Source organism: Chiloscyllium punctatum, chromosome 45 (assembly GCF_047496795.1).
Source record: "Chiloscyllium punctatum isolate Juve2018m chromosome 45, sChiPun1.3, whole genome shotgun sequence".
NCBI classification, from domain to species: Eukaryota; Metazoa; Chordata; class Chondrichthyes; order Orectolobiformes; family Hemiscylliidae; genus Chiloscyllium; species Chiloscyllium punctatum.
In genome coordinates, this window is record NC_092783.1 from 45906894 (window position 1) to 45929722 (window position 22829).

The window sequence follows — 22829 nt, forward strand, 5'->3', positions numbered from 1 at the left end:
GTCATCTGCAAATTTGGAAATATTACATTTAGTTCCCTCTTCAAAATCATTAATATATATTATGAGTAGCTGAGATCCCAGCTCTGATTCCCTGTGGTAACCTTAAGTCACTGCCTACCATTTGGAAAACAAGACTTGTTTATTCCATCTCCTTGTTTTCTGTCTGCCAACCAGTTTCTTTCTATCTCAAAACACTACCTCTCCAATCATATTGACTTTAATTTTTCATGCTCATCTCTTATGTGGGACTTTATCAAAAGCCTTCTGAAACTTAGATGCATTGTTTTTCTAATTACCCAAAACTGACAGGTTGCTTATAAAGAGGAAATGTATAGTATGCAAGTCCAATTGTGATGAAGAATTGGTTGTAAGATAGGTACAATTTGACATTGGGCACCAGTTCAGTAAATGTGTATATAAAACTAAAACTTAAATTGGGGTTTAGTGTTAGGGTGGTAGGAAGGGTCATTTTAAATAAATACATCCAACCAGAATCTGCTACAGTTGAAATTGGCACAAAAAAAATAGGGCACAGTGCAAAATGGGCATCAACTGCCGATGCTGGTCGTAAAAAACTATAATTCCTCCCTTGAAGTTTGAACATTAAATTGCATCTTTCCCAAAATAGCAGACAAATTACCAAATTATATGTAACTAGCAAGCTGCAAGCTACAAACCAAAAGGATTGAGACTAACAATTTTGCTTCAATTTTAATAGGTTATGTGGCTACCCTCCTTTCTATGAAGAGACTGAGACTAAACTGTTCGCTCGGATTTCAAATGCTGACTATGAATTTGACTCTCCATTCTGGGATGATATTTCTGAGCAAGGTGTGTGAGCAGTTGCAAGTGAAGTCTGTAAATATCGTAACACATTGAATGACTCCCATTTGCGAACCTATTAATGAAGGATATTCTGAATGCAGTTGCAAAAATAAGTTTGCAAATTATCTAGTATATTAAGGTATATTCCATATGTACCATAGTTTCAGGATTGAGATCTTGATTCCAATTAAATCATTAACATGCATTTTTATATTGTTGGACATTATAATGTCTGACATGTTACATGGAAAATTTTGTCCTGTATTCATGAAGTTTCATTCTGGTATTGCCAAGGTGCTTTGATAGTGCCACTTGGGACTTGGGAGAATTTCATTATCCTGTTATCCTGCATTTCACAGCCAATACTCCAAGGGACTCTGGATGCTTAACCTATGAGCATGTTCAAGACTGTGATGAATGTGCTTTGGATATTGAGAATCAAGGGATATGGGGAAGGTGCAGCTGAGTGGAAATTCAGTCACAGTTTGATGGTGGAGCAGATTGTAGGAACTCTCTAGCGTATTCCTGCTTGTATTTCTAATGCTCTTATGATAATCAGCTGACCTTCATATTAACCAGCTGCCTTGACCAACCTGATATTTCAAGCATGCAAGTGGCAGATTGGCTAGTTGGCATGTAAAAAGTCCTGGCAATATGATATGGAATCATGATACCTCTAGCAATAGGGCATTCCATCTCTAAAGCAGTGTGTTTAAAGGGTAACAGGAGGCAGTTGGCAAAAGCTGCATAAAACTGGTCACCAGGTCATCAATCTCAAAATGACCAGTATATATTTCTTAATGTTACCCCTGGGAGCACAAGTGTTTCATTCAGAGAACTGCTGCTTTGAAACAATATCAAGATGCTTATGAAATTTCTGTGGCTCCTGTGAGTGATGCTGTGAGTTCTTCAGTATACATGTATACTATAAGATCAAGTATCTGGAGAGCGTAAAAACCTAACCAAAATGTTTCTGATTTCAAAATAGCTCAGAAATTTGACCACCTTGTTTAGATAGCATTGCAGCACCAAGGCATTGTGATCATTGAAAGAATGCCCAATTGAGGACTCCTCCAGTAAGCAATCTAGAAGCAATCAGTGATTTAATGAAAGCCACCTCTTTTACCTGTTATTCTTGTTTTTAAAACCTTTGAAAAAATTTCACCATGCTAAATTAAGTAAATCTGATTAAGATTGAGATTAGGGTTCTGAAGAAGGACATTCTTGCTTTTGAAGGAGTCTAATGAACGTTCACCAGACTGATTCCCGGGATGGTAGGATTGACGTATGAAGAAAGACTGGAACGACTGGGCTTATACTCACTGGAATTGAGAAGAGTGAGGGGGCATCTAATAGAAACATAGAAAATCCTGATGGAACTGGACAGACTAGATGTGGGAAAAATATTCCCGATGTTAGGGAAGTCCAGAACTAGGAGCCTGAGCCTAAGAATAATGGGTAGGCCATTCAGGACTGAGATGAGGAAGAATTTCTTCACTCAGAGAGTTGTGGGCTTGTGGAATTCTCTACCACGGAAAGGTGTTCATTAGGTAGATCCAAAAGGGAGGTAGACGTAGCCCTTGCAGCTAAAGGGAACAAAGGGTATGAAAAAAAAGTAGGAATAGGATACTGAGATTGCACAATCAGCCATGATCATATTGAATGGTGGTGCAGGCTTGAAGGGCCGAATGGCCTACTCCCGCACCTTTTTTCTATGTTTTTATGTGAGTTTTCAATACCTTTCCAAGTTCATAATTACTACTAGACACACTGATTGGTTGTGAAAAGCAAATTCCACATTTGTGCAATGTCAATATTGTCTAGCACATTTAAAAATTTGAGCCATTTTAAATAATTATTTTCAAAGATTGTTTATGATATTTTCACTTTTTAATCTAATTGTAATCATTTAATTTGCAACATTTCAATATCTGTCAGTCCTCTTGACTTGGTGTCAAATTAGAACTGTCATTAAGAATAGGGAAATCTATGCCTCAGACTTCACTTTACATTTAGAGTCACAGAGTCATAGAGATGTACAGCACGGAAACAAACCCTTTGATCCAACTCGTCCATTCCAACTAGATATCTTAACCTAACCTAGTTCCATTTGCCAGCACTTGGCCAATATCCCTCTAAACCCTTCCTATTCATATACCTATCCAGATGCCTTTTAAATATTGTAACTGCACCAGCCTCCACAACTTCCTCTAATAGCTCATTCCATACACACACCACCCACTGTGTGAAAATGTTGCCCCTTAGGACTCTTTTATATCCCAACCCTGGAAAAAGACCTTGTCTACTTGTCCTATCCATGCCCCTCATAATTTTATAAACCTCTATAAGGTCACCCCTCAGCCTCCGATACTCCAGGGAAAACAGTCCCCACCTATTCAGCCTCACCTTATAGCTCAAATTTTCCAACTCTGGCAGCATCCTGTATATCTTTTCTGAACCCTTTCAAGTTTCACAAGTTTCCTTCCGATTCGAGAGAAACCAGAATTACATGCAATATTCCAAACGTGGCCTAACCAATGTCCTATACAGCTGCAACATAACCTCCCAACTCCATACTCAAAGCTCTGTCAAAAAAAGGAAAGCATACCAACAGCCTTCTTTGCTAACCTATCTACCTGAGACTCCACTTTCAAGGAGCTATGAACCTGCACTCCAAGGTCTCTTTGTTCAGCAATACTCCTCAGGACCTTACCATTAAGTGTATAAGTCCTGCCCTGATTTGTCTTTCCAAAATGCAACCCCTTACATCTATCTCAATTAAACTCCATCTATGACTCTTCAGCCCATTGGCTCATCTAATCAAGATCCCATTGTACTCTGAGGTAACCCTCTTCGCTGTCCACTACACCTCCAATTTTGGTGTCATCTCCAAACTTAATTACTATACCTCTTATGCTCACACCCAAATCATTTATATAAGTGACAGAAAGCTGGGTCCCAGCACTGATCTTTGTGGCACTTCACTGGTCACAGGTCTCCAGTTTAAAAAGCAACCCTCCACTACCACCCTCTGTTTTCTACCTTTGAGCCAGTTTTGTATCCAAATGGCTAGTTCGTCCTGTATTCCATGAGATCTAACCTTGCTAACCAGTCTAACATGAGGAACTTGTCGAATGCCTTACTGAAGTCCACATAGTACACGTCCACCATTCTGCCCTCATCAATCCTCTTGTTACTTTTTCAAAAACTCAATTAAGTTTGTGAGACATGATTTCCAACACACAAAGGCATGCTGACTATCCCTAATCAGTCCTTGCCTTTCCAAATACACGTAAACCTGTCCCTCACAATTCCCTCCAACAACTTGCCAACCACCAATGTCAGAGTCACTGGTCTATAGTTCCCTGGCTTTTCCTTACCACCTTTCTGAAATACTGGCATCACGTTCGCCAACCTTCAGTCTTCTAGCACCTCACCTGTGACTATCGATGATACAAAATCTCAGCAAGGGGCCCAACTATCACTGTCCTCGCTTCCCTCAGAGTTCCAAGGTCCATCTGATCAGGTCCTGGGGATTTATCTACTTTTATGCATTATCCAGCATCTCCTTCTCTGTAATATGGACATGTTTCAAGATTGTCACCATCTATTTCCCCACATTCTATATCTTTCATGTCTTTCTCCACAGTAAACACTGATGCAAAATACTTGTTTGGTATATCCTCCCTCTCCTGTGGTTCCACACATAGGCTGTCATGAGGGGCTCTGTTCTATCCCTAGTTTGTCCTTAATTTGTTTATAAAATCTCTTTGGATTCTCCTTGACCCTATTTGCCAAAGCTATCTCATGTCCCCTTTTTGCACTCCTGATTTCCCTCTTAAGTATACTCCTACTGCCTTTATACTCTTCTAAGAATTCGCTCGATCTCAGGTGTCCAAACCAAACATACGCTTCCTTTTTCTTCACAAATACCTCAAATTCTCTAGTCATTCAGCATTCCCTACACTTACCAGCCTTTCCTTTCACCCTAACAGGAATATACTGTCTCTGGACTCTCGTTCTCATTTTTGAAGGCTTCCCATTTTCCAGCCATCCCCTGACCTGTGAACATTTGCCCCCAGTAAGCTTTTGAAGGTTCTTGCCTAATACCATCAAAATTGGCCTTCCTCCAAATTAGAACTTCAACTTTTATATCCAGTCTATCCTTTTGCATCACTATTTTAAAACTAATAGATTTATGGTTACTGGCCCCAAAGTGCTCCCCCACTGACACCTCAGTCACCTGCCCTGCCTTATTTCCAAAGAGTAGGTCAAGTTTTGCGCATACTGAAGCAGAAAATTTTCTTGTACACACTTGACAAATTCATCTGCATTTAAACTCTTAACACTATGGCAGTCCCAGTCTATGTTTGGAAAGTTAAAATTCCCTACCATAACCACCTATTATTCTTACAGATAACTGAAATCACCTCACAAATTTATTTCTCAATTTTATGCAGACTGTTGGGGGGGGTCTATAATACAATCCCAATAAGGTGATCATGCCTTTCTTATCTCGGCAGAAGTGGATACTGCAGATGCTAGAGATTAGAGTCAAGACTAGTGTGGTGCTGGAAAAGCACAGCAGGTCAGGCAGCATTCGAGGAGCAGGAAAATTGACGTTTTGGGCAAAAGCCCTTTATCAGAATAACTTTCTTATTTCTCTGTTCCATCCAAATAGCTTCCCTGGATGTATTCCCAGGAATATCATTCCTAAGTACAGCAGTAATGCTATCCCTTATCAAAAATGCCACCCCGCACCCCCCACCCCCCCCCAACCAAACCCCCACCCTCCTCTCTTGCCTCCCTTTCTGTCCTTCCTGTGTCATTGGTATTCTGGAACATTAAGCTGCTAGTCCTGTCCATCCCTGAGCCACGTTTCTGTAATTGTTATGCCCTTAGCTCATCTGCCTTACCTGGTAGGCTTCTTGCATTGAAATAAATGCAGTTTAATTTATCAGTCTACCTTGTTCTCTGCTTTGTTCCTCCCTGCCCTGACTGTTTGACTCACTCCTTTTCCCAACTGTACCAGTCTCAGATTGATCTCTTTCCTCACTATTTCACTGGGCCCCACCTCCCCACCTTACCAGTTTAAATCCTCCTGAGCAGCTCTACCAAATCTCCCTGTCAGTATTTTAGTCTCCTTCTAATTCAGGTGCAGTCCGTCCTTCTTGTTCAGGTCACTTCTACTCCAAAAGTGATTGCATTGATCCAAAAATGTGAACCCTTCTCCCTTGCACCAGCTCCTCAGCCACACATTCATCTGCTCTATCCTCCTTTCCTACCCTCACGAGCTCATTACATTAGGAGTAATCTAGATATTACTATCCTCAAGGACCTTCTTTTTAAATTCTTGTCTAACTTCCTATATTCTCCCTTCAGAATCTCATCCTTTCCATTCCTATATCGTTAGTTCTAATGTGTACAATGACCTCCTGCTGGTCCCTCTCCCCTTTGAGAACATTCTGCACCCTCTTTGAGACATCCTTGATCCTGGCACCAGGGAAGCAAAATACCATTCTGAGTTTTTGCTGCTGGCCGCAAAACCATCCATCTATGTCTCTGACTAGAGAGTCCCCTATCACAATCGATCGCTTGGAACCTGAAATATCCCTGATTACATTTGAGCCAGTCACAATACCAGAAACTTTGCTTTTCGTGCTATATTCCCCTGAGAATCCATCATCCTCTACATTTGCCAGGGCAGCATATTCGTTTGAGATGGGGATAGCCACAGGAAACTTCTGCACTACCTGCCTACCCTTCCTAACTTTCCTGGAGTTAACCCATCTACCTGACTGTATCTTCGGCTTTTCTCCCTTCCTATAACTGACATCTATCACACCCCCTAGCTCTTGTAAATTCCTAATTGCCTCTAACTGCTGCTCCAACTGATCCATGCGATCTGATAGGAACCAAAGACACTTCCCGCAGACATAATCATCAGTAACATGGAAACTCTCACATCCAACAGGATCAGCACATCACTCTGTTAAAGGCCATCTTTGCTCATTCCCAATAGCACTGCCTTATTGCTCTAAAAAAAAGTGGTTCAGGCTAACTTAGTACTTATGGTTTATATATTTGAAATTTAATCAAGAGACAGATCTCAATAAAATATATAGTCAAGAAAGAACCCATTCTACTCACTACTGTAGACTTACAGCAAGGTTACATGTAAAAAAAACTATGCACTTACTCTCCCACACAGGGTCTTCGAAGGTCAGCTGTGAATTTCGCTGTTTGTTAATTTTTCGTAGGCACACCCCTTTGCCCAGAGATGCATGAATTCAAACAGCAAAGGCAGTAACTGTGCAGATTCATTTTTGTATCAGTTAGCAGTGTAGGTTTCTTTCTCTCTCTCCCTCACTGACCATGCCGTCGCTGCCTTTTGTCTGTCTTCCTCTTTTTAAAAGTGCCGTTGTTTTGATCTTTTTTTTACCCAAAGTTCCAAAACAATGCAACAGTAACTGCTGCTCCTGGAAGTCAAAGAAATCACCTCCAACTCCTAAAATATCTCAAAAAAGGAGCAGCTCTTACAGCCACAACTTCTTCCTGTCCTCCATCTTGGATTACCCAGAATCCTAGATGCTTTCAGAGTTGAGTGGCATTGACCACACAATCCAGCTTGCACACAATTGGAAAAGTACTTGCAAACTGAAATACTTGCAAAGAGTAAGCACTCTTCTTCAGTGGAAAAAGCTGCTGAGTTCCATATAGTTTCCAAACAACTGCATAGAATTGCTCAGTTAGTTGCTATTTTCTGAGCAATAAATGAACTGAAATGCATTGACAACTATCCACACAAACTAAAGGGGGAGTAAATTAAAGGATCTGGAAATTTGGATATATTTGCTTTCTGCTATAAATATGAAACACTTGTTTTCCCAGTAGAATGAAAAGAAGCTGCCACCTACTGAAAAGAAAATTATATGTGAAACTGGGCATTACTTTAACCATTAGCCATTTTGTTCTAGAATTATGTCAATGTAACTTATACTGCTGTTGTGCTTTTGTTAAATGAGTAATGTGTAGCAGCTTGTCAAGGAAGACTCATAGGAATTTCCTTTCTCTACTTCCATACCTATTGATGTCCATTGTAATAAATGTCAAGCTGCTTTTGCTTAAATTTATGAAGTGAATTAATTTCCTCAAGAATTGAACTGGTTTTTAAAGTGACTTTCTCAGTGCCTCTACATTGAACATAAAAATCAAAAGCTGTCAATACAATTTATTTTTACACTGAAATGTTTTACAATGTGTAAAATGATACTTTCTTATTACCAACTGACATTTCATTCTATTTCTTTTCTTCATTTCAAAATTTCAGCAAAATCTTTTGTCAGGCACTTGCTGGAAAAGGACCCAACAAAGCGCTTCACTTGTGAACAGGCTTTACGACACCCCTGGTAAACTAAATATGACAGCTTTGAGTCTGTGCAAATTGTTTTCCTCTCACCAAATTGAGAAAAGGAACCGTGTTAAAGAAAAAAAAATTACATTAATATCACACATTGTAATTGTTGAGGATTAATGCACATTTTCATTTGTTGAATGCTGTAGGTGAGTTAGGGGCTTTCCCACTAATGGAAAAATTACATTGCAGAGTATTTATAGATGATAATAAGAATTCAATCTGTGTTAGCGGTGTATTGGTTCACTTATTGATTCTCAGTAGAACCACAAAGCTTGCACCAATTACATTTCTGTGGAGTTCCTGGATGTCCACAAAGGTTTGTATTTGTTAGAATTCCTTGACCATCAAGAAAGGATGCAACTGTGAAATACAATGGGTCAGTCAAACTTAATAATATTATCCAAAGAATGGTGAATAGCAATTAATGGAAACCCGATCCCACGTTTGATGTGAATAATTAATGTAATTGCCGACAACAAATTAATAATGACTATTGTTAATACATACATTAATGAAATATCTCTAGTGATAGAAAGTAGTAGAAAAGTTCACTATGAAGAGGAGTGAACATTCTTGTGCGTAATGGTATTTTGCAGTTCTACAATCTCACAGATCTACGTAGTCACTGACCTTCTCTTTCTCTTAACAGGATCACAGAGAACATTGCCCCACTCCATGATATCTATCTTTCTGTCAGTGTTCAGATCACAAAGAACTTTGCAAGGAGTAATTGGAAGGTGAATCCTGCTGAGATAAACTTTAAAATTCTTGTAAAACCTATAAAGTGCAGTGGCCTTACTTACCTTTATTAAACAAAACTATGACATGTCATTGAGTCATACAGCATAGAAACAAGCCCTTTGGCCTACAAGTCTATGCTGACATATAAACACCAAACTACACTAATCTCATTTACCTGCACTTGGTTCATAGCCTACAATGCCTTGGCATTTAAATACTTATTGAGATGCTTCTTAATTGTTGGAGAGTATCTGCTTTGATCACTCTTTCCAGCACCATGTTCCTTATTTCTCCCACTCTCTGGGTGAAAATCTTCTTTTCTCATATTTTCTCTAAATCACTTTCTCACCTTAAACTTATATGCCCTCTGGTCTTAGACACATCTGCCAATTGGAATAAAATTTCAAGATCTTCTCTGTCTATGCCTCTCATTGTTTTGTATCTCTCAATCAGATCCCCTGTCAACCACCTCTGCTCACAGGAAACAAATGCAATGCATTTTCTATGTCTTCATAACTGAAAATTTTCATCACATACAACATCCCAATGAATTTCCTCTGCAGTGCAATCACATCCTTCCAAACATGTGGTGACCAGAACTGCATACAGTATTCTATCTTGTAACATAAAAAATGGTTTTTCAATATATAACAAAATTGCCTTGCTCCTATATTCTTTGCCCTGACTAATGAAGGCAAGCATCCTCATATGCCTTCTTCATCACCCTGTCTACCTACATTGATGACGTCAAAGAATTATGGGCTTCTAAACTAAGGTCCTTTTGTTCTTCAGTAGTCCTGAGGGACTTCTGATTATTGTATATGTCCTTCCTCTATTGGACCTCCCAAAATGCATCAGCTCACACTTATTAAGAATAAATATCATCTTTGACTTAGCTGTGTCCAATTTACTAGCTGATCAATATCAGACCATAGCTTGAGACATCCTCCTCACCATCAATGCCATCAACTTTTGTATCATCTGCAAACTTACTAATTATACCTTCTACATTTACATCCAAGTTGTTAATGTACATAACGAATACCAAAGGTCCCACCATCAATCCCTATAGTACGCCAGTGGTCACAGGCTTCCAATCACAAAACAAAATCCCTCTACTATTATTCTTTGCTTCCTACTTGTCAGCCAAATTTGGATACAGTTTGCCAACTTGCCTTGGAGCCCATAGGCTCCTATCTTTTAGACCAGCCTTCCATGTTGGAGCTTGTAAAAGGCCTTATTGAAGTCCATCATTGCCCTCATCAATATATTAAGTCACTTTTGCAAAGAATTCAATTACATTTGTTAGGACCATTTGGTAACAAATCTGTCTTGACTATCCCTGATCAATTGCTGCCTTTCCAATTACTGATTAATCCCATTGCTCAGAATTTTTTTCCAGTAATTTCCCATCACAGAAGTAAATTAATTGTTCTGTAATTACCTAACCTCACCCAACTGCCACTCTTGAACAAAGGAAACACATTAGCTCTCCTTCAGTTATCTGGCACTTCGGCTGTAGCCAGTGAAGTATTAAATATCTCTGCCAGGGCCACAGCAATCTCCTCCCTCACCTCCCGCAGCAATGTCATCAGTGTCATCTCATCAGGTCTTGGGGATTTGTGTACCTTTGTGCCCACGGAAATGCCTAATACTTCCGCCTTGTAAATCTTAACAAACTCTAGTACCTCACTTTCCCAAATGAAATCCCCAACTACAATGTCTTTCTCCTGCATAAATAGCAATGAAACTTATTCATTTAAGACCTCACCCACATCCTCAGGCTCCACATACAGGTTGCCCCTTTGGTCTCTAATAGGCTCTACTCTTTCCCTGATGATCCTTTTACTTTTAACATACTTACAAAAAGCCAAAAATCACTTGCTATTTATGAAAAGAAACTTTTATGGGATATCATAATGTGTGGTATAAATTAATACTTTTGGAAGGAATTATTTTTGTTCAAGGTTCCCACATTACAGTGCTAATCTCAGTCAGAATAAAATTGCAGATGAAGATTACCTGCTGATTTGATCACACATTTCCTGTCTTTCATTCAAGAAAAAAAATCTTCATTTTGATAGAATTAATGCATTAAATTGTCGAAAGTTAAAAAATCACACAACACCAGGTGGTAGCCACCTGATGAAGGAGCGACGCTCCGAAAGCTAGTGTGCTTCCAATTAAACCTGTTGGATTATAACCTGGTGTTGTGTGATTTTTAACTTTGTACACCCCAGTCCAACACCAGCATCTCCAAATTTGAATTGTCTAGTTCTGGCACTGCTATGCCACCAGAGGACAGTAGAGTACTTTGCTTTTCAAATATGCTGGCTCTGACTATGTTACACTGAAAGGATTAATGAATTTCCCTTTGTTACGCTGTATGTTATTGTCATTGTGCCATTAAGACCATTGTCTTACCAAGCTAATTAATTCTTTCGTAGGTGTACCTCATCCAGTCACAATTTCTGTATACTTGAGACTTAGTTATCTGACCTCTCTCTTTTCATAGCGAGCAATCAATGCTGCATTAGTCGTGAATTACATGAAGAAGATGCGATTATCGTCAAACCAACAATCACGGGAAAACAGTTGCAATTACGACCGGAGTGACTCCAAACAGTCATGCTTGCAGATTTCTAAGAATCTATCGCAACAATATACGACAGACCTTTCAGCAAAGGGGTCAGCACCATTAGTGACAAGCAAAGTTGCCAAACAGAGCATTGCATCGGACTATGTTGAAAAGGAACATCCTCACCAAAGCACGAGTGAGAGGGCATTAATTTGTGCAATATTAGATGTGAAGAAAAGCAACAGACAGGACATGGCTGCTAGTTATGCAGTAAATGGAAATGTGCACGCTGGCACCGCTAAGAAAAGAAAGGAGATGAAGATTTCCACTGCTGCAACCAAAACTCTTCCATCAAGTAAAGCTCAGGACCAGTAAGTAATGCTTGTTCAAATTTATTATTCAAATTGAAACAAGACTTCTAAGAAGGCTGAGTTGATTATTTGATAATATTTGTTTATTAATATGAACAGAGGCAAATACATTCATAGTCAGTTGTTGTTGCATGTGTTTTGGTGATGCTTTGTGGAGTTCTTAACCTAAGGTACTAAAGTATTGATATAGTTGGACATTTGGCTCATTTTTAAGGTAAGCTTTTATTTGCACATATTTCACTCTGTATGTAAGGTGTAAGCTGGTGCTTCTTCGCTAAAGTCTTCTCAACACCTGCCTGGCTTTTATAGTGGCCAGACAATCGTCACCCTAGCAGAGACGGGAATTGTAAGTTTTTGCAGAATCCAAAGGAATCACCCAAAATTGAAGATTTCTCTTAGAAACTCTCCCACATGTGGAACCCGCCAAATATCTCCATTTAAATTGGAGAATTCGATAAAATTAAGTAAATAGTTACTCAGGGAATATTAGACTATTAAAAACATAGATCTGAGTTATGATTCAACTGACCCCTCCCACCTCCCCATGCTTACCTTATAGACTCCCACTTACACCTCCCCCAGACCCTGACAAAATGTCCCTCCTAGACCCAGGCCTTGCCACTTGTTCAGAATCTGACACATCTCTTTCACTTGGGTCAGGACCCAGTTCCTTTCCCCACCATTGGACCCAAAACTCCTTTTCCGACTATAGTCTGGATATACCCTTCCCTGTTCCAAACCAGACATACCCCTCCCCCCTCTGGATTTGATAACCTTCACTTCTTCCTCCATTCAAGACCTGTTCCCTACCTTTTCCCACTCCAGAACTGCACCCCCTTTCCCAGTCTCTCGTCCTGTCACCCCATCACCGTTTGGGGTCAGAATAAATTTCCCCTGTTCTAGATCCTTTGCCCCACAGTGGGGCATGGCTTGCCTTCCCCCGTCATCTCTGCACCATGAGAGAATCGTCAGAATGCAAGTATAGCTTCACATACCTGCAGGAACTTAGATTGGAATCTCCTATCAGAAATATGGAACTCCCTTCTTTTATAAAAAAATCAAGAGGTGGAGAACGGCACGGTGGCAGAGTGGTTAGCACTGCTGCCTCACAGCACCAGAGACCCGGGTTCAATTCCCGCCTCAGGCGACTGACTGTGTGGAGTTTGCACATTCTCCCCGTGTCTGCGTGGGTTTCCTCCGGGTGCTCCGGTTTCCTCCCACACTCCAAAGATGTGCAGGTCAGGTGAATTGGCCATGCTAAATTGCCCGTAGTGTTAGGTAAGGGGTAGATGTAGGGGCATGGGTGGGTTACGCTTCGGCGGGGCGGTGTGTACTTGTTGGGCCGAAGGGCCTGTTTCCATACTGTAAGTAATCTAAACACACCTCTCTTATTCATACTCTGCTTTTGGCATACTATAAATGAATAATTTATTCATAAGACAAATAATGCCATCAATTCCTTCCGATATGTTGTTCTCTGAAATATCTCTGGTACGGATGTGATCCCAAAGGGTTAGGTAGTTTAAACGATAATATTCAAATGACATGATGAAAACATTCAGCGGAACACTGTTTAAGAAGGGTGGTAAGGACAAGCCAGGAAACTATAGACCAGTGAGCCTGACGTCGGTGGTGGGCAAGTTGTTGGAGGGAATCCTGAGGGACAGGATGTACATGTATTTGGAAAGGCAAGGACTGATTAGGGTTAGTCAACATGACTTTGTGCATGGGAAATCATGTCTCACAAACTTGATTGAGTTTTTTGAAGAAGTACCAAAGAGGATTGATGAGGGCAGAGTGGTAGATGTGATCTATATGGACTTCAATAAGGCGTTCGCCAAGGTTCCCCATGGGAGACTGGTTAGCAAGATTGGATCTCATGGAATGCAGGGAGAACTAGCCATTTGGATACAGAACTGGCTCAAAGGTAGGAGACAGATGGTGGTAGTGGTGATGGAGGGTTGTTCTTCAGACTGGAGGTCTGTGACCAGTGGAGTGCCACAAGGATCAATGATGGGTCCTCTACTTTTTGTCATTTATATAAATGATTTGGATGCGAGCATAAGAGATATAGTTAGTAAGTTTGCAGATGACACCAAAAGTGGACAACGAAGAAGGTTACTTCAGATTACAACAGGAGCTTGATCAAATTGTCCAATGGGCTGAGAAGTGGCTGGTGGAGTTTAATTTAGATAAACACGAGGTGCTGCATTTTGGGAAAGCAAATCTTAGCAGGACTTATACACTTAATGGTCCTAGGAATTGTTGCTGAACAAAGAGACGTTGGAGTACAAATTCACAGATCCTTAAAAATGGAGTTGCAGGTAGGTAGGATAGTGAAGAAGACGTTTGGTATGCTTTCCTTTATTGGTCAGAGTATTGAGTACTGGGGTTGGGAGGTCATGTTGCGGCTGTACTGGACATTGGTTAGGCCACTGTTGGAGAATTGCGTGCAATTCTGGTCTTCTTCCTATGGGAAAGATGTTGTGAAACTTGAAAGGGTTCAGAAAAGATTTGCAAGGATGTTGTCTGGGTTGGAGGATTTGAGCTACAATGAGAGGCTTAACAGGCTGGGACTGTTTTTCCTGGAGCGTTGGAGGCTGAGGGTTGACCTTATAGAGGTTTACAAAATTATGAGGGGCATGGATAGGGTAAATAAGTAAAGTCTTTTCCCTGGGGTCAGGCAGTCCAAAACTAAAGGACATAGGTTTAGGGTGAGAGGTGAAAGATACAAAAGAGACCTAAGGGGCAACATTTTCACGCAAAGGGTGGTATGTGTATGGAATGAGCTGCCAGAGGAAGTGGTGGAGGTTGGTACAATTGCAACATTTAAAAGGCATTTGGATGGGTAAATGAATAGGAAGGGTTTGGAGGGATATGGGTCGGGTTCTGGCAGATGGGACTAGATTGGGTTAGGATGTCTGGTCGGCATGGACAGGTTGGACTGAAGGGTCTGTTTCCATGCTGTACTCTATGACTGTATGACTCTATAACTGCCAGGATCTTCTACTTACATCCAGTTCTATACAGAGAGTAATCTTTGCAAGTTTTGCTCAACTTCAATCAATTAACACCATTGGGGTATTCTTCACATTCTATGGCAATACTCAATAGAGCAAGGTTGAGACAAATTAGATGGATTAAATGTATTAGATCAATTTGGTTTTGGGACAGGTACCAGACCAGAACATTAAATAAATTTGGTAACTAGTGAATGAATACATTGTTTAAATATCGCTTCAACTTCTTTATTCAGAAGGGGGTGTGGGTCTTTCCTGGTGTAAACAAACCACTGAGTTTGCATCTGCTGTCAACATGGGGTGGCATGCTACTTTAAGTTTGCCAAAATCCTTAAATAGGTTTAAGAATTTAAACCTGAGTTTACTGTTTTCATCTCTTTGACTCATGCACTTTGTAAATTTCAGATCCACACCATTCTGCTTAATGAGTATTTTTGGTTCTGGATTGTTGTGTTTCAAAGTTTTCGCTGTCTTTATATTTGATCTAGCCTTTGATCTTCGCTCTGATATCTCCGGGACCTTGTGTTCTAAATGATAATGGCTCTGTTATAATGTGACCACCTTATCTGAGAGAAAAGAAAGGCTGCTTTTGTGTCCAGTTTAAAATTGGAGGGTGTCCTTCAAACTCAGCATTAGCATGCTGGTATTTACCATCTTATTTCTTCATTTCTTTAAGGAAAGACAATTTCTTCATTGCCTGATCCTCTGATGGCTTCATTGAAGGCATTTCCCACTGCTTTGAAAGTACATTTTTTTAAGTGACACACTACTTTGAAATGAATGACTTTCCCAAAGGCAGTTTGGATGGGACCTTATTCCTAGACTATAGGAAGCATGAGAGGAACTCTTCTAAAATCCTGACCCACTATTCTGTCTCTGATTAAGTTCTTCTTCTTAGTGTTCAGTGCTGTAAATATCCCCCAAATGGTAGCGATCATTGATGAAGGAGTTGGTGTCTCTCCAAGACTTTGTTTCCCCTATTAATGTTTACTCAAATGAGAAAAATTTATGCTGAATCATAAAAATATGAATCAAAAGTTCCAGTTAGATCCTCGTGGGTGGCTATCTCTTGTTTATCCCATGCCTTGCAAGCACAGCATTGGTAATGACATCCACATTGTAAAAAAATTTTCTGAAAGATCCTTCTTTGCTAAGGCCATTAATTGGGGAGCACTTTGATAGCATATGAAACGTTTTCTCCAATCCTGTCATTGTTTGGCCTATCATGATACCTTGATGATTTTAAATGTGTCTTGAAGTGACAAGGTAAATTCCACACCTGCATGTTGCTCCAGTTTTATTTCCATATACCCACTCTGGTAGTCACTTGGGCTGTGCCTGCACTCTGAGGGTTTACTCACATGGGTATTCGTTGAGAGATTCCAGTTTCATTTGCTGCACCAGTTGGTTCACTATGAGCATAGCAGCCAACACGAGAGAGATTCTGCCTGTGATTGGAGGACCACCTGCTCAGTGATTCCCTCTATGCAATTTAAGGGGTAACTTTTTGCTAATTGGTCACCACCATGATTGAATTTTCCCAGGCATTTTGATACAGTTTAGGGGCAATCCCACCCACTACTCTTCTGTTTTGAGCACTACTTTCAGAATCTTCTCAACGTGATGTCTGTAATCACATGGTCATCATATGGTCATGGCATCATCAATGACATAGCTTTTTATGTACATTTTCAGAAGTTAACCCTTTATTCTACAAATGAGGTACAGGTCTGAGGTCTAGGCTGAATCCCCTACTTTGCTCATTTGCTGATTATAGATAATTTTCACGAAGCGTTTCCTGGGCCCTGCTCAGTGGCCCTCCCCCAAACAGGCAACTATCTGGACTCCGAATTTCCTTCACGTTTTATGCACCACCTCCATAAAATGCCTGGCACAGAGCCATCCACTCACTCTCTGTCTGCAGCAAGTAAATGACTCAATGTCAAAATATTTGAAAAGTAAAAGGCTTTTACAACCTGAATGATAAACATTAATTAGTCTTTAGTGCACCACGTTCCCTGTCTGTAGTCATGGAAAATATACTGTAATTTGGGATTGGATTGTAAATACTTATGCTGTTGTGTTTATGGCAAGGTGGAGCCACAAAATATGGTGAGTGTTCAGCTCTCCACCTTCCCACCCATCCCTGAACTGATCCTATAATACAGGATGTCAAAATCAGCAGCAATCCCTTGCCTCAATAACCATGTGTAAGTAAATAAATAAATCATGACAATTTAACTTCTTAAAGAACATGATCATAATTTTAATAATTGTTTGGATTGAAGCGATAGAATGAAATAAGTAATGATATTAAGCCTTTAATATCTCAAAATATATGTGCTAATGGTATCTATTGACCGCATATCAATACTTCATTAATTTTATTTATTATATTGGAAGGGACATCATTAATCAAATTAGAATGTTGAGAATAATTTGACTATTGGGCACTATTGCTGAAAATAGGTGCTTGCCTGGCTGATTTCAGAGGTTTAATTTTCTTGGTTTGTTGAGTAAGGACCAAAAGCAAACAGAAAGCTGCCTGAAGAGCTCACATCATCTATTTTGAGGGAATGCAAAGATTCCAGATTGAACCAAAACTGAGAAATGAGTATTATAATACACCATTTTACCATTTATCACTTCCAAACATCCATGAACAATGCTTACTATACTTTGTGACCATTTGATTTGATCCCAGATTCACTGATTTCTCTTGATCAATAAGTTTCTCAGGTGATAAACATAACCAAGTTATTACAAAGTACAGATGCAACTTTCAAAAGACTATTAGAACTAATTTTAAGGAAACATTCAGAATTAGGACAGACTGACTGCAGAAAGACTCAAATTGCCTGATATATACTATTCCTAGAAGTAACTCAATGGACTAAATTGTACCAGAAATCAGTTAATTGTCAATTTTTGTGGGTTCCTTGGAGGGTTACTTGGTGGGTTTTCCCGCACTAAATTCTGATACTTGCCTCATTAAGTGTACACCGTGTCTCTATGGAGTCCCACTCAATGTACCTTCCTAAGCACTGTTGGCAGAAATACTTGGCATCCTGAGGACCTCACATGATTTTTGACACCATCCAGTCAAATGTTGGCAGTCTGAAGATCCCTTGCATGGTTCCTGTCAATTGCCCCAACATGTTGAAAAGTGGGAAATTGGAACTCTCCTTTTCTGACTGAGAGCTGGAGGTCTGGGTGGACAGGAGATGCATGCTGCCATTGTTTATGGAGCATGCCCTGAAATGTTAGGGTCTAGTGTCCAAGATGGAGGGTCGAAGAAGTGAGTAGCAAGCTGGAGTCACCATCTTTCAAGTCAGTAATAACTTCTACTCAACAGGTGAGAAAATAGGAATATCAATGAGGTTAGATGGTAACACATTCTGATGCATGAAAATAGATCTCTCGCTTTCCCCCCCCAACCTCACTACCAAGAATCATATCTCAGCATTCAAAGCTTGGTTGAAAAATGTAACATTTTGCTCTTGACATCAGGAATCTCCTTACTGTTGATCTCATGCACTTTTCTCAAATTTCTCGCTGTGACCCATGTTGTTTCAGTGGCAGGAGAAATTCAACCCAATGTCTCCTACCCACTCAGAGTTATCAATGCAAAGTTAAATATAAAATGTGAAGCAGGAATGGTTTAAATGTTGCATGATAATTTCCTTTCTTTTTGTAACAAAACCTATACCTTTGATTTTTTTTGACAGATCAACTTCATATCCACATGTAAACCCAAAGAAATGGCATAAATTTCAACGGGGCACCAACATAAGGACAGGGGTATGCTTGATTATGTAGTGCATGGCATTGGAATGCACTAAGCTGCAGTCATGCACCTGTAAGTAGTTAACATTATGATATGGCATTAAACAGGAGAAGTCATAACTTGTTCCCTTGTGAAATTACAGTAAATAAATAAACTGCATATTCAATTAAGAAGTGAAGGGCCAAGGACATTATCATTGTGTTCAGTGCTTTTGACTCTTATCTAGTTTAAATATCACCCTCATCTGATATTTTTATTCATATTTCCTACAATGGAAAACTGATCAATTCATTTGTCATGTCTGATTGGTATCAGAGAATCTTGGTGTGTTACAAGGTGTGCTTGTAATTTTCTGATGCACTGTGTGGGAGGCCAGTTCTGTAACTATATTAAAACCAAGCACAGATAGATGTATATAAAGATCTTTTTACCTCAATAAAGATGGAGAGGGAGCAAAGAATAAAAAGGGGGAAAAAAATCAACAATTTTAATGAGCAATTCAATCTCTTTCTTTCTTAAGAAGGACTTTTCCCCCTTTGAAAGCATACTAAGGTAACTTCGCAATATGCTTTTCCCTATATGCATTTTCTAACTCCTGATAATATGGCAAGTTGAATTTCAAAGAGGATCATCTGCCAAACAGGAACATCCCTAATCAAGACCACCTCCTTAATAGTGGATGGTGTTCTGATTATCACTTGCGTTACAATACTTCATTCATAAAGTAAAGAAACACTGTAAGTGTAAATAAAAACTACCTGCTTTATATTAACAGTATTAATCCTCCTTTACATTTTATGGATATAAATTTATCCATAATTTGCATAATTAAGATTGTGTAGTATAACAACTTTGACCACACCACTAAATTGACCTTGATTTAACATAGACTGTACTGAAGTTAGGTGAAATGGTATCTAATTGAGCAACTTCATTAATGTAAAAGGGTAACATTAAGTGCTTTAACAGGCTTTGCTATTTTCACCTTATACTTTTCTACTAAGCTTTATAATGCATAAGATTTATGCTTGCACCATGTATATGGAATAAAACTAAAATACTGCACACATTGGAATTCTGAAACACAGAATGCTTGGGAAACTCGACAGGTTTGACAGCATCTGTGGAGAGAGAAACAGTTACTGTTTTGTGTTCGATATGACTTCTTCAGAACCAGAAGATTTTAAAATAGTGTTTTTTATATATTTAACAGAGGCAGAGGAGGAGCAAAGGAAACAGAGGTTATGGAGACGTAGTCCTAAACACACAGATTGCTAATTGTAGCAAAAGAAAAAAGGAGATGTAAAATGGGGGTTAATTTAGGTGTGGAAGGGTGAAAATGGGTCCTCTGGGCTGAGAGCAAAGTAAACAAGAATATACAAGGTAAGCCCATGGGAGAGACGGATTAAGAATATAGGAAAACTGGAGAACAGGTATCATTCTAGCAGGTTTTGAAGTTGTGGATTTCAGTATTACATCCAAGAAGTTGCTAAGTGCCTACATGAAAAATTAGGTGGTATTCTGCCAACTTGCATTGTGCTCCACTGGAACATTGCATCAGGCCTAGGACAGAAATGTTCACATGAAACCAAGGTGGTTAATTGAAATAGCAAGCAACTGGAAGGTTGGGGATGTCATGTAGAGCACGTGTTCCAAAAGCAGTTACCCGGTCTACATTCGGTCTTGCCAATGTAGAGTCGACCACCTTGTGAGCAGTGTGTAGTCAACTAGATTGAAAGAAGTACAAGCTAAATGTTGCTTCGCCTGACAGGTCTGTTTGGGGCTTTGGACAGTGAGGAGGGCAGAGTGGAGTGGAAAAGTCTTACACCTTCTGTATTTGCATGGGAAAGTGCCACGGGGAGTGAGGAAGTGTTAGGATTGAATGAGGAGGGAAACATCATGTCACAGAGGGAATGTCTATTTTGGATGCTGACAATTAGGGATAGTAAGATGTGTTTTGTGGTGGTATCCTGCTGACCTACACATCCACCTACAACTCTCTTTGATACATTGATGAATTCATTGGTGCTGTTTGCTGCTCTCATCTGGAATTGGAAAAATTAATCAGCTTTGTTTCCAATTTCCATCCTTCTTTCACCTTCATCTGGTCCATCTCTGACCCTTCCCTCCCATTCCTTGACTTCTCTCTTTCCATTTCTGGAGATAGGCTGCCCATCAATATCCATTGACTCCCAGAGCTACCTTGACTGCACTTCCTCACACCCCACTTTTTGCAAGGATTCCATTCAATTCTCATCTCCATCACATGTTCCGATGATACCATCTTCATCAGGGTGTTACCAGCGTGACCTGCTTTGTCTTCAGTTGAGGATTTCCTCCATAGTGGTTGACAGGCCCTCTTCTGTAGCTGACCAACCTCTTTCTCTTAAACCCTCAATCCCTTCCCTTGTCCGAGAATAACAATGTAGTTCCCCTTGTTCTTACTTTCTCCCCCACTAATCTCTGCATTAAAAGGAACGTCTTCTGCCCTTTCCACTATCTCGAGCAGGATGCCAAGTCTCATGTTTGCATAAATATGGATGTGGAGACTGTTAATTGTATGTTGCTAATGTCCAATCTTTGTATGTTGTGCTAAATTGATATTCTTTTAAACAAACAATATTTCTTATACTAGGTGGAACAATCATTTTTGGTTTTTCATGGAGAGAAAATTATTGCAGTCAACACAAGAGAAGATACATCACTGAAGTGAGAAAGGAGATGTGCAACAATGTTACTGGGGTTCACCATTGTGACTGTTGTTCCTCATTGAATTGGAGATTGCTGTTAGAGTTAATTCCAAAGAAATAAAATATTGGAAAGGGGTGTTCCACTAAATAGGTCACAAGTTTGAATTGGTCTGCGTCAATATAGCCAAGATAAGGTTTAATATAAAATATTTCTGTAATATTCAAATTCTGTTTAATTTCTTGTATTACATGTATTTTATTGAGCAATGCCAACAAAGTAGCAATATAACTGTAGAGCTACACAGCATTAATCTTTCACAGAAATGCAGGTACAATTATACAGAAAGGCCACATTTAGCATGCATTTTTTTCAAAAAATTAGTCAGAAAGTAATACATATGTTGTATTTTCTATTAGTGAAAAGCATACACAGTGAGATTCTACATTTGATATCTTGCCTATTGCTACATCATATATGCTTCTCAGGATTTCATAGGTTTAGATTTTATTACCTTTCAATTTTCTTCTCCCCCCGTGAGAACATGTTCAGGTTCTCCTTCATTACTGAGAATTATATGAACACAAATCGTCCAAGTCTTCCCATTGCATTATTCACTTTTAAAGACCACAAAGCCGAAATGGTGCAAAGAAGAGACTATTTTCTTCTTTGTCATGGATGCAGCCCATGACATTTGTCCAATGTGGCGACAAGGAAGGACAAAATATTTTCAAGATTGGAGATTGGGCGGCACGGTGGCACAGTGGTTAGCACTGCTGCCTCACAGCGCCAGAGACCCGGGTTCAATTCCCGCCTCAGGCGACTCTCTGTGTGGAGTTTGCACGTTCTCCCCGTGTCTGCGTGGGTTTCCTCCGGGTGCTCCGGTTTCCTCCCACACTCCAAAGATGTGCAGGTCAGGTGAATTGGCCATGCTAAATTGCCCGTAGTGTTAGGTAAGGGGTAGATGTAGGGGTATGGGTGGGTTGCGCTTCGGCGGGGCGGTGTGGACTTGTTGGGCCGAAGGGCCTGTTTCCACACTGTAAGTAATCTAAAAAAAAATTAGGCCCAAAAATTTGATCTAGACTGTGAAAATGGTGCTTCACTACAGTTAGTCAACATCTTGTTGACTATAACAGGTCACCAGAGAAAACCTGTTTGTTCAGGAAGCAGATATTGGGAACTCAACAAGAATGGATCAGCAGTAGGCCAGATGATTTTATTTTTGTTTTGACTGGGAGAGTACACCTACTGCTTTCGGCACCCCGCCCTCACCAAAATCTTATTTTTTCCTTAAGAACTTACCTTTTGAGGAGTCTTCCAGTCACTGTTTAAAGCTCACCAGTTCTTCACACCCAGAAATATTGGTTGTATATTCTCCCTGTTTCTCCATGAAAATTACAGT

The 22829-nt window shown here is 39.8% G+C and overlaps 1 protein-coding gene across 1 annotated transcript in view; it reads left to right on the plus strand.

Moving 5' to 3' along the window:
* The window catches only part of LOC140467344 (calcium/calmodulin-dependent protein kinase type 1B-like), a 39365-nt gene extending 17121 nt beyond the window's left edge, over positions 1–22244 (plus strand). Inside the window, exons 8-13 of the mRNA XM_072563643.1 lie at positions 719–831; positions 8156–8234; positions 8892–8979; positions 11499–11932; positions 18681–18811; positions 21375–22244. Of these exons, the coding sequence (XP_072419744.1) occupies positions 719–831; positions 8156–8234; positions 8892–8979; positions 11499–11932; positions 18681–18771 (805 nt within the window). The 3' untranslated portion in view covers positions 18772–18811; positions 21375–22244. The remainder of the gene's footprint in view (positions 1–718; positions 832–8155; positions 8235–8891; positions 8980–11498; positions 11933–18680; positions 18812–21374) is intronic.
* The last annotated feature ends 585 nt before the right edge of the window (positions 22245–22829 follow it).